At 38.2% G+C, this 18,005-nt stretch overlaps 1 protein-coding gene across 1 annotated transcript in view; it reads left to right on the top strand.

Moving 5' to 3' along the window:
• Positions 1 to 18,005, top strand: part of NODGS (nodulin/glutamine synthase-like protein) — a 47,456-nt gene that overhangs the window by 2,159 nt on the left and 27,292 nt on the right. Inside the window, exons 3-13 of the mRNA XM_089150059.1 lie at positions 1,012 to 1,079; positions 1,183 to 1,298; positions 1,403 to 1,508; positions 1,631 to 1,787; positions 1,872 to 1,967; positions 2,136 to 2,184; positions 4,527 to 4,798; positions 6,156 to 6,328; positions 17,152 to 17,272; positions 17,365 to 17,417; positions 17,493 to 17,622. Of these exons, the coding sequence (XP_089006185.1) occupies positions 1,012 to 1,079; positions 1,183 to 1,298; positions 1,403 to 1,508; positions 1,631 to 1,787; positions 1,872 to 1,967; positions 2,136 to 2,184; positions 4,527 to 4,798; positions 6,156 to 6,328; positions 17,152 to 17,272; positions 17,365 to 17,417; positions 17,493 to 17,622 (1,341 nt within the window). The remainder of the gene's footprint in view (positions 1 to 1,011; positions 1,080 to 1,182; positions 1,299 to 1,402; positions 1,509 to 1,630; positions 1,788 to 1,871; positions 1,968 to 2,135; positions 2,185 to 4,526; positions 4,799 to 6,155; positions 6,329 to 17,151; positions 17,273 to 17,364; positions 17,418 to 17,492; positions 17,623 to 18,005) is intronic.

The following is an 18,005-nucleotide window of genomic DNA, read 5'->3' as shown; positions in this document are numbered from 1 at the left end:
TTCAATTGATAAATCACTTGCCTCAAAATATATTTCATATTTTTGCGGGGGCAGCAGAAAGAATCCTGTTATGCTTAGATATTGAAACTAAGCAATAGGGCAGAATGAGCAGTACAACCGAAGCAATAGAGCAGAATGAGCAGTACAACTGAAAACCAGTCAGAAACTCTCTCTGGCCTGTGTTTATATAAGAAGCACATGTTGGCTAAACTATGACCTTTTCAACTCTAGACATCATGGTTGTGGACATGGAATTTAGGTAGGTTCAGATAAAATCTTAAACATTGGAAGAGAAAAAGTTGTGACCATTCCCGTTGATGCAGCTTGCAAATAGGATATTAACTGCAAAGCGTTGCTTTTGTTGGACTTCATATCCTTTTGTCCTCTCGGCTCTTAAGATCAAATGGTTTTGACTACATAAGCAGGCCCAAGATGTCTGTCACTTTCCAATCCTTGCAGTTTCTGTATGGAGTTTGGCATGGTCTGGATAGTGTGATATTGCCTTCATCTGATGGTTTCTCTCCTTTCTTTTGATAGAAAACTGGATTATAAGGAAGGAACTATATAGCAAGTTTTTTTCCACACAAAGACTCCAGCTTATTTGTGCCTTGAATGCCATATATGCATTGAGCTGCTCTTGGAATTACTCCATGGCCCTTTCCAGTGGTGCTATGAGGTTCATTTACACAACTGTCATTTATATCTCCATATTTTTGGGTTTTATCCTCCTCCTGAAATGCCTTATTAATTTGCTAATGACTTCATCTCCTATTGCTGCCTTGATTTCCATAATTTTACTGACACCATCATCACGTTTTGTCTTTGTCTGACCTCTACTCTTTGATATGGTATTGCAGAATAAATTGTTAGAAAATTTTCACAATTTCATTGCTGTTTTGTATGAAAACTTTGATGCTTATATTTGAAGTTTGAACCTTACTTCCAATTTTGAGTTAAGATGTCTGATATCATACTTTTCTTCCTCATTTCCTTTTTCTATTTGTTTTTCAGGACATAATGAATGGATCTGCCTGGACTTTGGATAAATTTACTGAAATCTTTGTGACAAAGTTGAAGTCATATCCTTTGAGATTATAAACGAGATGATGCCTTTCTAATGTCTTAAGAATATCTACAAAGTGACTCATCCCTTTTTAGCTTGTCTTCTTAACATTTTATTACTCTTGCTGATAGAATTATTGCTTTGAAGAGCATAGCTGCATACAGGAGTGGCCTTGAAATTAATCCAAATGTTGACAAGAAGGATGCTGAGAATGGTCTTAATGAAGTCTTAAGTGGTATGAAATATTTTTGGTTAGCATATGCAGCATTCTGAAAATGGTTTTTCTTTTTTAATCTGTTCGTATTTAACATGATATAATTCCTCTATTTCTATTTACAGCTGGGAAACCTGTTCGCATCCAGAATAAGAGCCTTATTGACTATGTCTTTATTCGTAGTTTGGAAGTTGCGTTGTGCTTTAACTTGCCAATTCAGATTCACACAGGGTATATTAAAGTTTAAGGAAGTCCAAGTTGAATGCTCTTTTTGAAGTTTTCTTTATTGCTCCTTTACTGCTGGAATGAAGTTAATCTTGACTGCTGGTTTCCTTTACTTGCTTGAGTAATAGTTTTGGAGATAAAGATTTGGATCTGAGGCTTTCAAATCCTCTTCATCTACGGGCCCTTCTAGAGGACACAAGATTTTTGAAGTGCCGAATTATTCTTCTACATGCGTCCTATCCTTTTTCAAGGGAAGCATCATACCTTGCCACTGTTTACGCTCAGGTATGTTTTAAAGTCATAACTGTTGCACACTTTTTCTTTATTCTTTTTCAAACTTGAGGTTTGACACTTCATCTTCACACACAGGTGTACCTTGACTTTGGGCTTGCGGTGCCAAAGCTTAGTGTCTATGGGATGAAATCTTCAGTGAAGGAGCTTTTAGAACTTTGTCCAATTAAAAAGGTATCAAGTGTGGAAGGTGTTTATCTTTGTTCATGCTTTATGCTATAATACAAGTCATATTGTCTCAGTTTTATATTTTAGTGCTGGCTCCATCAGGAAAGTGGGAAACAGTGTAGTTACTACTCTGTCTCTTGATCCTGATTGTGGAATTGTTCATTTCTTATACAGGTGATGTTCAGCACTGATGGCTATGCCTTCCCTGAAACTTTCTACCTAGGTGTGTATAAATTTCTCTACCCCTTGTTTTAAAATATTAAGTTTGATGACAAATTTGATCTGAGTTTCAATTTATGTAAGTGTTGTGAATTTCAAACCAGTGCTATACGTTGTTGGTGTGGTCTGGTGAGATTCTTTTGGGATCATTACTGTTGAAGTATATACACTTGGACTATTTATTGTTCATGACACTATTCACGTGAACAGTAAAAAAATCTGTTTTTACTGTTCACGGTACTGTTCACGTGAATAGTAAAATCTGTGTTACTGTTCACGTGAATAGTATATGCTAGTGATGCTACTCTACTTTCTATTTTTAATGTTGGAGTCTTGCTACATAAGTTTTGGGAATTTTTAGAAAGCATAGTTTCTATTTTGGTAGTAGTTTCTATTTTCAGAATTTTGTATTTTAGGACCTAGGAAGTTACTAAAGTTGTAATTTTTTGTTTCCTTTTTCTAGAGGACAATTACTTGTCTCTCAAGTTGTATTTGATTCATTAGAAGCTATAAATAAAAGGGCTCTGTGATTCTAGACTCTTAAGCAAGAATCACGAGCCTCTTCTACTAGTTCTTCATCTCTCTTCTCTTCTTCTTCTTCTCTCTTTTATTTGTTCAAGTTCAGCTGCTGTTTTGATTATTTAATGATTGTTTTCTAACAATTACATTCTGAGTAGGTAATGTTTTTCTTTGTGTAAAGTCTCTTCTTGGACTGCATAAATCATATGTTTTCAAAAAATGTAGTCCTACGTCAATTAAATATGACACCTTCAGTAAAAGGGGTGATTTTATTGTGCAATTGTAAAACTGAGTCTCATCTGGAATGATGGAAAAACTTGCAATGTAGATGTAGTTTTATCACAGAATCTTATTGGCCCATACTAGCTTATGGTTTTTTGTTCTATTTTTGGATGTATAAAAAGGTTGTGTAGTCACTTACATAAAAATGAAGGGACTGGGCGAGGTTCCCTGCACCAGCATATTACATGGATCAGGGCAAGATATGTAATAAAAGTTAAAAAAAAGAGAAAATGAATAAGATGCCACACTCATGAGGACCATCTATTTCTAATGTAAATGCACAATCAAACCAGAGGAAATCCACCTGAGATGTTCAGATTTGTGGGATTAGAAGAAACATTTATGGATTATACATACTATAAGTCCATGGTCACAGGAAGAGTGGTCAAAGACTTTTTTGTTTGTTTCATTCAAAAGGGTTCAACAAGTAGCAGCTGGGAACAAGAGGGATAGGCTAAGCTCCATATCTGGCTTAAGGGATTTGAACATTGATGTCCACATTGCCTAAGAGAAACGGCACCAAAACAGAAAATAGACAACAGATAACGAAAAAAGGATGAATTCAGGACCTCACAAGAATCACAACGCCCTCTTCCCTTGGGTAAGGTTATTAAGTGGATATATCTATCCTCCTTAATGGCCCACATGAAAAATTTCATCTTGCCAGGTAACTTCCATTTCCATTTTCCACATCATTTTAAAGACTAGAATGCTCTTATCCATTCCTGGTAACGGTTGAAACACTGATTTCACAGTAAAAGCTCCATTCTTCGAAGTTTCAATTTAAAGTAAAAGGACTATTGACAAGATGTGCAAATGGTTTATATTTCTCTGTTTTCGAAGTTTCTGGAGAAACCGAGGGACCAAGAAATTTTGCTACCTAACTTCTTATATATCTTTTTCCTTTAGCTTTAATGCATTTGTGATCAGGGAGAACAGTGGTCTTGGTCACCAACCTTTGTGTTGATCCTATGAATGATTTTCTGTGCTGTTATTGAATTTCACATTTCTATTCTAAACTTTTAGTGGTAGCTACCCATTCCCCACCATTGTAGTGTCCCTGATGGTAAACATAAACTCAACTCAGCCATATCTGTAGTTATTCACATAGATGACCAAAATATACAAGCTTATCAACTTAGTTGAGGTATTGAGAATCAATATTTTGATATGAAAAACAATACTTGAAATGGAAATAATGTGATTATTTATTACATTTGACCAACTATAAATGTTTCATTCGCCAAATTTGCACTTCCCAGTTCAGACTTCTAGGGAGATAATCAGAACATATGAACATTATTGCATCCTCAATTATGGAGCTTTCCTTTAAGAGGTTTAATGTCGAACTTCTGTCTCACTTGGTGGTTACTTCAAGCTTTTGTAGTTGATTCATATTTGTTGTATTAACCATAGCACTGTTCTGTAGTTATCTTCGTGTGAAATTTGTGCAACGGTGGGCTGGGGGGATTCAGAGATTAGACTTAAGGCCTTATGCATACTGTTACATCTTGATGTTAGCTCTCTTCTTTTTTGGTGATGCAGGTGCAAAAAGAGCACGTGAAGTTGTTTTATCTGTTTTATGTGATGCCTGTGATGAGGGAGATCTTACAATTCCTGAAGCTTTGGAGGCAGCTGAAGACATATTTATGCACAATGCGATTCGGTTTTATAATATTAGTGGAACTTTTAAGACTTTTGATTGTGAGAATGCTGTGTCCAGTTACTCTCCGAACAAAGTGACTAACACTGTAAAAGTGGATACTGTATTTGTTCGGATTATCTGGGTTGACACCTCTGGACAACATCGATGTCGTGTGAGTTCATTTTTAGTTGGCATTAAATTTAGATATATTCTCCTTTTTTCAATACATTTATATGTATCACCTCTGTTATGCTTGGTTGTATAACTGCATTGCTTCATTATTATATTGTGAAATATATTGTTGAATATGGAAAACCTGAGTGAATTGGTGATAGTAGAAGTAAGATAATCATCGTGATGGATCTGAAGTAAATCCAAATGCTCAGGGCAACTATTAATGTAAGGCTAGGTTGACTTAGCTCCAAATAACCAACAATAGTCAAGCAAACAACTAATAAAACCCAACAGCACGGTGCACATTAAGGGCTGAAATTAGGCTTTAGGGTTGAACCAGAATTCATAGCTCTGGTACCACCTTTGACCCCAGGGGCTCATCAAGGTTCTACAGCCGAGAACCAGGGGCTGCATTAGGGTTCAAATGCAGTCCTTGATAGGCTGAACCAAGTTTCCAAACTTGGGTTGATTTTCAAATGGTCAGAAGACTCAGAGCACAAGTATCCAACATGTCATGAAATTAGAAAGTATGAAGGTATTTGTGATAAGAAATAGTATGACACCAGACTCTGGTCTAATCACACGTATTGTGGAAAAGCATAGGTGAAAGTTTCACTTAATTGAGTTGGAAGAATTAACAGCAACCTCAGATTAGAAATTTAAGCCTTTCAGGCCAAACCATCCACCAACTGGGACTCAAATCTGGATTGAGTGGAGGTACTGTTGCATGTGTCTTGTGGTTTTTAAAATTCAGCAGCTTCTGATGGTAGAATCTGGAGTTATGCATACTTGAAGTTTGCTGCAAAACCCAAGGCAGAACTCGACCTGCAGGTTGTATATAGCCCTGTAATTTTTGCATCACAACAGCAACAGTCTGGAATACTTGAAGTGTGATTAGGGCATTTGAAGGATCTTCTCAGCACTTGCAGCAGTCACAATATAGTAGCAGTACTAGGGGATCGAGTGGAATAGAAGAGAAGGAGAAGTACAAAACTCCAAAGGAATATTTTGTTTTGGAGCCTTGATTGCTATTTTTAACTTGGATAGTTTCTACATACACAAAGTTAACATTAATATTATAGGACATACTTATTATTGTTTCAATATGACAATACTCTATGTTGTTGTTGATGTTGGAATTATTTTAAGAACTAAATACATACTGGAGTTTTATTAGTTAATTCCTAATTGTTAGGAGTTGGATGGAGATTATTATTATTATTATTGTTTGGGCAGCGGGCTTTACTCAGTTGCACAGGGATTTGGATGAGGATATATTCTGTTGCACAAGTGAATGATTTGGTACTAATTCTTATGGATTTGAATCGTCTTCTAATTAAAAGTTGTATTTTCAGGCGGTCCCGGCAAAGCGCTTCCATGATATTGTCAAGAATAATGGCATAGGTTTGACTTTTGCATCCATGGGCATGTCATCATATACTGACGGGCCTGCTGATGGAACAAATCTCACTGGAGTGGGTGAAATCAGATTGATGCCTGATCTGTCAACCAAGTGGAGACTTCCATGGTACTGAAACTATGTTCTTGGAAGACGATCCCCTTTTTTAAGTTTCTTCATCTTGCTGCTTTATTTCTCCCAGTCATTTCATTTTCTTATCTCAGCATCTCTATAGTCTGACATCCGAAATTTATTTGCTTCTTGTCTCTTCCCCTCCCCCTCCCCCTCCCCCAGCATACATTTTATGTTGTAACCTTTGTTTATGAACCTCAAATGATGACTATTGTAGCTTTTTCCTGTTCTGCAATGTTTCTCAACTTTCCCTGATAATTGTGATCATGATGATGAAAATCAATATGTGATTTGTAGGTAATAACCATATTGAATAATGAATACCCACAGTGATAAATCAATTTGAGATTTAGTAATCCTCTCCTGCTTCTCTGCCTACCCTATCCTCTTCAACCCCCACTTTGGCCCCCGCCTCTGAATCCCTTTTCTCCTTCTGTAGTTTAGTTGAACCTGGGGATTAGCCCCTTTCTCAAAAGCCTGGCTAACCAATTGTCATCGTTGTCATTGACTCGATCTGCCCTCCCAAGATGAAGAGAGATCTTAGGCACCGATTGATAACCATTCCGCTTCCATTTCTTTGATTCTATGTGGAATTGATTTTTTTTCAGATGCCACAATTTTCTAGAGTAAGACTCCATTTCAATAAACATTTCAGGGATATTAATTCTGCAATAGTCAGAATCAGTGTGTGTTTATTGTGCTTCATTCTCCAATTTACACTTCTCACTTGTAATAAAATAACAGAGAAAGAGAGAATGAGGAGAATGAGGAGAAGAAAAACCTGAACCACAGTACATGTTCTAAGTAATCAGAAAAGACAGCATAAGGGATACATATAGCGAATGGGAAATAGGGTTTTAGAACTAAAAGGACCAAAGGCCATTCACCTAAAAGTGATCTTGGGATTAGTTCCAGGTGCTAATTCCAATCTCTCTCTCTCTCTCTCTCTCTCTCTCTATATATATATATATATATATATATATATATATATATATATATATATATAATCTTTTAGCACCAATATTTGCCAGAGTGCCATTGTCCTTTTCTAGTGAGAGGGAATTGGAAGATCCCTCAGCTCTTCCTTACAAAAACAAAGCTGGTGAGTTCATCCTGCCTCTGCTGGATTCATGTCGGATTCTAGAAATCACAACCTCTAAATTACCATGAACAACTTTAATTTCTTCAAAATTTATGCTGTTGGGTTTACATTGAATTAGTAGAGATTATGTTTGTTTGGAACTTGAAGTAATTGGGAAAATTCATACCTTCAGTAATGAAGTTCATTAATAGAAGGAAATGGGTTTTTTGAAGGATGAAGAAAAGAAATCAAAGTGGAGAAATTGGCGATTTTTCTGCCTATAGGTTGATGTGATGTATGTGACAATATCATAAGAAGGATGTCAATGGATATTGGTTTCTTATTGGTTGATAAAATTTCTCTGCCTTGTAATTGGGAAGAATGTGTAAAGAAGACGCACTGCAGCAAATAAAGATTGATTCATCAATTGGATTGATGCTTGCATCTCCTTCTCTTCTTCTATCATTGCCAATGGCTCTCATGTTGGATTCTTCCTTTCTAGGGTTGGAATTTGTCAAGGATGCCCTTGTTCTTCCTTCTTTTTCTCCTTTGCCTTTGAGGTACTCTCTAGGAGCCTTCAATCCAAAATTGGCTAGCACCTCATCTTCCCCATCCCAAATGTAAATCCATCAACCTAGCCCACCTCACCTTTGTTGATGATTTGGTGATTTTTTCCAAGTCCTCCTCTTCCTGCATTTTCCTTTATCCTCTTCTCCCTTCAGATGCTCGAGTTTCTGTTTGGTCTTCAAGTTAACTTACAACAATCCTAGCTTTTCCTGGCTGGTGTCTTTGATCCTATCAAGGCTACCCTTCTCCACCTTATTGGCTTCTCCTTGGGCTCCCTTTTGGTAGTTTATCTGGGTCTTTCCCTCATCCTTGGGAGACTTAGCAACCACCTTTGCGCCCCCTATATTGTACCTTGTCTATAGGAGATTGGAAGGGTAAGATCATTTCCTCTGTGGGGAAGACCTGTCACACCCCACCCGATGGTATTAGATCTACTCCGATAACCTGTGGATGTGATCCACAATCACAGGATCTGGTTACAATATTAGTAATAAATAAAGTACATAATACCACAATCAAGAGCAATAAATAATAAGTTCATCAATTATTTAGAATAATAATGTCCAAAATCCCAAAATGAATGCCAAAGGAATATCTGAAATATAAATAGTATATGAGTGGAATCAAGGAAAATAGTCTACTTAAGGTTTACATTCATTCTACCCCAAACCATTCCATAAGTCTAGCAACCCACCTAACTTGGCAAACAAACATGTACATAATCCCAATCAAGGCCATTATGCCCTCATAAGTAATCTCCCAATGCTCAGAAGGGCTAGACTCTGTAGGAGCAGTCCATATAGGAGCACGAGTCTCTGTGTGTCTCGAGGTACTCCCTTGAGAGTTCATTGCTTGGTTCCATCGGCGTCGAACTCTCTAGGAGAAAGATTCCCTCATGAAATGCAAAGTAATCTGAAGAAAACAAGGAAATCCACAAGGAATGAATTCTACAAAACTTAGTAAGGCAACAATCCACATGTATACCACGATAACATGAATGCTAGAATGTAAATAATGCAATGATATGCTAAGTATGCACCTAATGAACTAACCATGTTAGTCTTTACCTAGGCAGACATGCATTAAGATGAACACCAACCTTCTTTTAGGAAGTCTTGTCACTCGATCCCTCACGAAACTGGCTACCTTTGTTGGGAACCAAAGTAAAGGGGTATAGTCCTCATCACACCTTGGCTGGGGTTATAGGGCCATACTCTCTGACCACAACCATTGGTATGAGTATTGGCATATGTCGGGGAATCGTAACGGAATGCAAGATCATATAGTAACACACTACATGTGGTCTAGATACCTTTTCTCAGACCTAGTGCCCTATTAGTCTAGTATCCTTTGTCACCTAGGAATGCTATTCCTCACGGACTGGCTATCTTTGTTGGATTAACATTCTGGAATCCTATGGTCATCCACATATTCTCGGGAAGATGCCTCTCATGTCTCCTCATGACACCCAAGCTGTCTTTTGGACGCCTATAAGCCCAACCCTCAACATATGCAACCTTACCATTGTATGATAAATTTAATAGTGGGTCTGTGTCTCTTCATGGATTGGTTACCTCTTTTGGATGCCCATAGGACCAGTCACTCCCATCATGGGTCACTCGGCTTCAATTCCTTTATCGGAAGGGTAGTAGCATGTAATGGGTGACCTAACCATGCATAACAGAAACTAAGGGATGCACTAAAGTCACCAAGGGCAATAACCTAGACCAAAGCCCCTGATGTTTTAAGGCTAGGAATACCAACCTAAGTATTCCTCATGTCAAAACCACACAAATCATTATATCAAGTAATTAAGTAAAAAGTAGTCATAAACATTCATGATTTACATACTATAAATAATTATGCATAGACCATATTTACTACATAGTACATACTAATATAACATAAACATGCTTTGAATATTAAAGAAAACAACATATCAAACAATCCAATATAAATATAATTGTTTCCTTACGTGTCTTAATGGATAAAATTTGATAATTGACTTAGTTCCTCACAACCTAGCACTCTAGCAGATCTCAGTAAGCCTTATGATCATGTCCATATAGTTACATTCATGATTAGGTATTTAGGTATCATAAATATCAAATCCAACATCAAAACATCCTTTCAAACAAGGTTGGTCGCTTTGACCGGTTGGTTAGCCAACCAACCGCCTGGTCACACAGACAAATTGTTAGGTCTGAAAGTCCAACCTTTGATCTTCCATTCTAGGTAGGCTTTAGGATGATTCTAGGCTTAGATTACGTCTCTGAATCACTAAAGTAACATCCTTAACTTCAAAAGCAAAGAAATCTAATCAAAATTCGGATATAAACCTTGATAACCCTCTCCGAAAGTATCCACCGTTAAAATAGATATAAGATATATTCTCCTGGCATGATTTAATTGGAATTAATGATAAATAAATATTTTTCACAATCAAATACTCTTCTAGTGGAGGTTTTTGTAAGAATAACTACTCTCAACCAAATAACAGTGAGAAGGAGAGTTAGTTAATTCCACTTACTTTTAAGATTCGTTGTTTAATGAAAATCCTCAAGAATCTCCGTAAGAATAGGTCTTCCCTTCACTAACACATTCTCTCTGACCTTGCAAGAGCCCACAGCTGCATTTGCATTGAAATAATGCAAAAATAGGGTTTAAAAGGCTTTACTAGGGTGCGAAGGATAAAAGAGGTATATACTGCCCATACTGGTCCAATCAACCACCTATGGTGGCGGTTGCTTGGTCAATTGACCGCCCTAAATGACGGCCTTAAATGACTGCCCCTTAATACTTTGCTGTGCTTGGGTGGTTTGCCCTCTTCGCTAATCCTAAACATTGGTATAGACCTAGGGTTCATGTAAAAGGTTCATACTTGACTCAATGGCATCTCCCAACTTTGTCTCCCTTGAGCTGGATATCCACCTGCCTAATCCATCCGAATTATGATTGGATCTTCTTCCGGTTCGCAATAGTTATGGGGTTAAATTATGGGCTTCAATTCGGATGGCCCAAAGTTTCTTCCTACTTGATGTTCGGGTTCTCAGACACACAATTCGGGTTTCAGGTTAGGATCACGTGGTTATCACAAGACCACTTTTATCAAATTTGTTATCTAATCCACCTACCTTTATTGGTGTGGTATTTTCTCTCTCTAAAAGGCCACCATCAAAGGAGTGGAAAGCCTCTTCTACACCTCCCTTCGGAAGGGTAAGGAAAGTTCCAGATTTCTTCATCCCATCAGTTAACCTTCTACTTGCCTTCCAAAATCTGAAGGGTGGTTTAGGTATTCATAGAATTTGAGACTACAAAATTGCTAGCATGCTAAAGCTAATATAGAAAATCACTTCTAAGCAAGACTGTATTTGAGTCAACTGGGTCTACTACTACCTTCTAAAGTGGGACTACTTTTAGACTACTAGCATGCCTCCTGACCCCACTTAGGTATGGAGGAACTTCCTCCACCTCTTCCCTTTAGCCCTTTTGGCCACCACCTCTAATATCTCCAATGGGTGCTCTATCTCCATTTGGTTGGATCCGTAGCATTCCCTATGAGCTCACGTGGCTTATGTCTCGTACATTCTTAAGTTAGCCCCTCTCTCCTCCTTTGTTTCTAATGGGTCTTGGTCCCCTCCCTCCCTCCCCCTTCCTGGACAGTCTCATGCAAGTTTGGTCCTCTGTCCCCCCCCCATCCACATCTCTAGATTGATGAAACCAGTTGGCTACCCTCGTTTGATGTTGCCTTTTCCTCCTCTAGTTGGTGCCTCTCCCACTCCTTGGCACTTTTGTTTTCTAGCAGCCCTGTGGTCTGGTTCAAACTTCAAAGATCACATCCCTTGTCATGTTTTCACTGTTTAGAGAGCCCTTAACATTGCCTCCCCACTCAACTTTTGATCCTTCCCCACCATTTCTTTTCTAACCCTAGCTACATTATGCCTGAGTTTTAATGACATTCTAATCAGGTTTTTATTTATCTTTTTTTTTTTTTTTTGGGGGGGGGGGGGGTGGAGGGGATTGGTGAGATTTGTTGAGTGGGGTTACAAAAGGGTGGGGATGATGGTTGCAATGGATTGGTTGGGGAGGGGTAGGAGTTGCACAAGGAGTGGGGGTGGCAGATGAAAAGGGGAGTAAGGGTGGGATTTGTCAAAGGGGTTGGGGTGGGGGGACAAGTTCAGAGGAGGTGAGCATGGGGTTCAATAAAAGTTCAATATGTCGTTTTTTTTTTTTTTTTTTGTGGTGGATAATCTGAGTATTTTGTTCTCGAGTAGGCAAAAATATATTTTTATGCTGTAGAATTCCGTATTTTTTGCACATTTGGGCTGATTTGATTTCTGGGAATATGAAATCAGACATATCAAAGTCAACCTAGAGAGTGGGGGATAGGTTGAGATTAGTGGATTTTTCCTATCCATGCAATTGATTAATAATTAAAAATTAAAACAAGTAAACAGACAAAGAGACATGACACCATGATTTGTAGTGGTTCGATCCAATTGAATCTACATCCACTGCCTTTTAAGCCTTTAGAAGGATTTCCACAAGTATGTCCTTTTCAGTGCGGTGGTTGGGGACTTAACATCTTTTACAACCTCTTGATCAAGGCAAGAGAAACTTTCCAAAATCTTTGATTCCAGGCAAGAGCACCCGGCTACAGACAAGAATTTAAACAAAAAGAAATCTTATAAGTACCTAATGTAATCTGGAGAGATATTGCTCAAAGTTATTTGATTCATAGGCCCAACTCCAAACTTATTAGGAAACGTAATCCTATTCTAATTAGAAAAACCTCAACCCATACCTTCAACACTCCCCCTCAAGTTGAGCCTAGATATTTATCATGCCTAACTTGCCAATAATCCTATTGAATACTTTTATGCTTAAGCTCTTTGTGAGCACATCAGCCCGCTGCTCATTTGAAGTAACAAAGGTGATATGGACCAACCCAACGTCAACCTTTTCTATGATGAAATGTTTGTCAATCTCCACATGCTTAGTCCTATCATGCTATATTAGGTTGTGAGCTATGATGATTGCTGACTTACTATTTGAGTACAACTGTATAGGAACCTCCAAATCTGTACCAACCTCCTGAAGCAGCCCTTTTAGCCATAGTACCTCACAAATGCCCTGAGCAATCGCCCTAAACTCGGCCTCAGCACTAAACCTCGCAATCACATCCTGTTTCTTGCTTCTCCAAGTCATAAGGTTACCTCCCACATATACACAATACCTAGAGGTAGACCTCCTATCATTTGTACATCTTGCCTAGTCTGCATCTGTGTATGCCTCAATCTTCAAATGTCCATGAGCTGAAATTAAAATTCCTTTTCCTGGAGTGGCCTTCAAGTACCTCAAGATCCGATATACTGCATCCATGTGTGAGGAATAAGGATCATGCATATGCTGGCTAACAAGACTAACTGCAAATGTGATGTTAGGCCTAGAGTGAGATAAGTAAATCAACTTTCCCACTAATTTTTTATACCTTGTCTTGTCAACTGGTTCTCCTTCCTTTGCCATCAAGTGTAGGTTAGGCTCAATAGGAGTCTCAGCAGGCTTACTTCCTAGCATCCCAGTTTCCTCAAGAAGATCCAATGTATACTTCCTCTGAGATAGAGATACACCACCAGTAAAATATGCCAACTCCAAACCAAGGAAATATCTAAGTTTTCTCATGTCTTTGATCTCAAATTCGATTTCCAAAAAAGTCTTCAATGCTGAAATCTTATCTTCGCTACTATTTGTGATGACAATATCATCCACATATACTAAAAGTACAATAGTTTGGGAACCATCTCTTTTAATAAACAAAGTGTGGTATGCATAGGTCTGCTTATAGCCATTAGATATCATTGCCTTATAGGACCTTCCAAACCATGCTCTTGGAGATTGCTTTAACCCATATAAAGCCTTCTTTAATTTGCACACTTTCCCATAAGTCTCAACAGTAGAATACCCAGGAGGTGCTTCCATGTATACCTCCTCTTGGAGTTCTCCATGCAAAAAAGCATTCTTCACATCTAATAGTTGTAAACTCCATCCTTTATTAACTACACATGAAAGAATAGTACGAACTGTATTCATCTTAGCAATAGGGGAAAATGTCTCCTAGTAGTCAACTCTATAAGTCTAAGTGAAGCCTTTGGCCACCAATCTTGCCTTATACCTCTCAACGATCCCATCTGCTTTGTGCTTGATCATGAACACCCATTTGCACCCAACAATCCGCTTTCCAGTAGGCAAAGTCACCAAGTCCCCTATTTTGTTTTTTTTCTAGAGCTTGCATTTCCTCATTCATAGCTTCCTTCCAGTTTGAGTGAGATAATGCTTCCTGCCAAGTTTTAGGAACATAAGTAGAGGACAAAGGGGAAATAAAACTTTGAAATTCTGGGGATAGGGATTGATATGAACATAATTGGAAATAGGATGTTTGGTGCAAGCTTAAGGCTGCTTTCTTAATGCAATTGGTGAGTCCAAAGTAGGATTAGAATAAGGGTCAAAGACAGACTCACTTGGAGGAACAAATTATTTAGGGCCAAGAACGGAAGCTTTTAACTGGCTTGGTTCAAAAGGGATCACTCATTGCTTTCTTTGATAGGTCTTCAGAGTTTTAGTCTTGCCTACACATCATCCACCAGTTATTCCTGTCTGGTCACTCCATCTTCCAAAGGAGGATATTTTGCGGGAATCTCGAGGAGAAATATCGAAAGGAGGAATCAACATTGGAAGCTTGTCACTAAGACTCTCCCCCTGAAGAGGGGTAGGGGAAAAATAAGGAATCTGTTCCTAGAACACAACATCCATGGAGACAAAAAAATGACGAGAACTAGGATGATAACACTTATACCCCTTTTGTGTAGGAGGATAACCCAAGAAAATGCACTTTAACTTGCAAGGATCCAACTTACCATGAGCATGGTGTTCTGGACAAAGGCAACACATCTAAAAACCTTAGGTGGCACGGTAAAGGCTGTTGTCGCTAAAAGAATCTCAAGGGGACCGCTGGTCTAAGACTCGGGAAGGCTATCAGTTAATTAGATATGCTGTAGTAAGGACTGCGTCACCCCAAAAACGAGGAGCCACATGCATAGTAAACATAAGGGAACATGCTGCCTCAAGTAGATGTCTATTCTTACATTCGGCAACCGCATTTTGAGGTGGAGTGTCAACACAACTAGTCTGGTGTATGATGCCATGGTTTGCTAAGTAGGAAGGGAATGCTCCACCCAAGTACTTAGTTCCGTTGTTTGTACGAAGGATTTTGACTGTCTTCCCAAATTGAGTCCTAACCATATTATCAAAATTTTGAAAACATGAGAAAACGTCACTTTTTTGGTGAAGTAAGTAAACCCATGTGGTCCCAGTGACCATACAAAATCCACTCGCAGTGTGTTTCTGCTGAGGGGACATCACTGGATTCAGGAATTGGAAGTGTTATAAATTGGGCTTTAGTTGATGTTACAACTAGGAGTCAATTACAAAAAATAGGGACCCAATCACAATAGGATTATAGCACCATGCCGCCATCATGCATAGTTGTTCTTGGAGGGATTCATATCAGCAGGTTCTTGGAACAAAATAGCAAGTAGGAACCCTAACAAGGTGCAGATGTGCTCACCCAGGAGGCTGATCCAAGTTAGGACCAGAACCAGAAAAGCAGCTAGTCTTATGAGTCAGGTTCTGGCATTGCATCTTCTCACCTTAGGAAATGTCTGCTTGCTGCTGGACCTTTCATCTGTCTATATACCCTTGGGTCTGCATCAATGTCTTTACTGGTCTAATTCTTGAGGCGATGCAGATGCCAAACAACAAAAACATTGATACTGAAATGAAGGTTTGGAAAGATAATATTGGATACAAATTTGTACTTGGAGGTAAAGCATGGTAAAGTCAAAGGTGATTTGAAGGCCAATGGGGAAGTGTCAATTTAAATATTGTCAAACAAGTGAGGGAAATGTCAAAATTTGAGGCGTTTGCTACTCATGTGCATATGGGCTGCTGTTTGTGGGTATACAGTGCAGATGTCAATGCAACCTACCTGCTACAGGGCTGCTGTGGCAAAATGATTAAACATCCTGTGTTATGTATGTCCATGCGAAGATAGTTGCCTTGGGTTGTATGGTCCCTGGTCTACTGTGTTATGTGGTAGGCAGGGTGGCTATTGCATTGCAAGAGAAACTTATCGCCGTCTGTCTTGGATCCATGCATGCTGGCTGCAGTTAGATCATGAGAGATATTCTTATTAATTGGGCATCTATAGAGTTTTTGTGTATCCATTGCAGGTCCATAAGACCTGTATACTGTGGATTGGTGTTCTGATCTAAGTGGTTTTGAGTTTCCTGTCATAATTAGGTCTAGTCTCCTATCCTGATTTGACTTTAGGATTAATTAGACAAAAAAATGTGTCCTCATTATCTAATGATGACACAACCAAATATAAATATCTATGTCTGGCAATAGATTGATCTATTTATTGCACTGCTCACATTCTTCCACCTCTTGGTTTCTATAATCTTCCTTTCCTTTTTTCTCATTATTCTGTTCTGGTTTCATAGGTTCCCAGAGGATTTTAATAGCTAGGAGATTTTAGTAGTGAACTTTCAAGAGGGTCACATGTTATCTTTTGCAATGTGCACAGGCTTAACGTTGAGCAGGGTGTGTTCTTCAACTATATATGGCTTAATGAGCATGGCTGATGCACTTGCTACCCTTAGGGACATCTATGGAGGGACTAAAGCAGGTTTAAGTATTTGAATGGCACACCAGTTAATGTCTTAAACCTGAAACTTCTCTTGGAACTGTATTGGGTTTGACTCCAAGAGTTTGAATAAACAATATATGTAATTCTTTTTGGGGTGAATAATGATATATATAATTAACATGATAGCATCTCTATAAAATGCTATGTCGTGTCATTATCAGGTTTAGAGCCATTTACATGCTATAGGATGTTCTCTTAACTATTTTTGTCTTCTTTTGTGGTTGAGGGGCCTAAACGTTCTTCCATTTTGAATTGTGAACCATTTGGTGATCATGCTATTTGCAGGGGTTCCAAATTCCTTTTATATGAAGTGAAAATTGTACCTTGTTTTTAATATTTTGTGGGTTTAGTTTAGGCTTCATAATATATTGGTGCATGCTTTCATATTAGACCTTTTTTTGATAGGTCACAACAGGAAGAAATGGTTTTGGCTGACATGCATCTTAAACCCGGCAAAGCATGGGATTATTGTCCAAGAGAAGCATTACGAAGGGTAACGAAAGTGTTGAAAGATGAATTTAATTTGGTGAGTATTAGAGGCTATCATGTAAAATACATCGGTTACATCAATTTGAGCTTCATTGCATTCCTTAACTGAAATTGCTCTAATTTGCACAGGTAATGAACGCTGGTTTTGAAAATGAGTTTTATCTCTTAAGGAACATTTCAAGGTATATCATAGTTCCCCTTCCTTTTCAGGTTTTGATTGTTTTGATTGGCTATTGATAATTTTATAAAATTTTCAGTGAAGGGGAAGACAAATGGGTACCATTTGATTCAACGCCCTATTGCTCCACATCAGCATTTGATGCTGCATCCCCTATATTACAGGAAATTTACTCCGCTCTTGAATCCTTGAATATTCCAGTGGAACAGGTACTGTACACTACGGATTACTGAAAGCATTTTTCCTTAACGAAAAGTTGTTTGATCAATTAAACCTTATGTTCTTAATAGATTGCCAGAAGAAAGAAAAAAGTACAATTAAGTTCTAAGCTTTTCTGCTTAGAATTTAGTGACTACCAAACAAACCAATAGCTTTCCTGAAAGCATTTTTCCTTAAGGAAAAGTTGTTTGATCAATTAAACCTTATGCGCTTAATATATTGTGAAAAGAAAGAAAAAAGTACAATTAAGTGCTATGTTTTTCTGCTTGGAGTTTAGTGACTAACAAACAAATTGATTACTTTCCTGTTGTCAAAGCTTTATATCTGTGGTTTCACATTCTTTCCTGGAAAACTAATTATTATGACAACTTCA

Source organism: Hakea prostrata, chromosome 3 (assembly GCF_041222555.1).
Source record: "Hakea prostrata isolate BN-2017 chromosome 3, UWA_Hpros_2, whole genome shotgun sequence".
Taxonomy (NCBI): domain Eukaryota; kingdom Viridiplantae; phylum Streptophyta; class Magnoliopsida; order Proteales; family Proteaceae; genus Hakea; species Hakea prostrata.
This window is presented reverse-complemented; position numbering and strand designations above follow the sequence as displayed.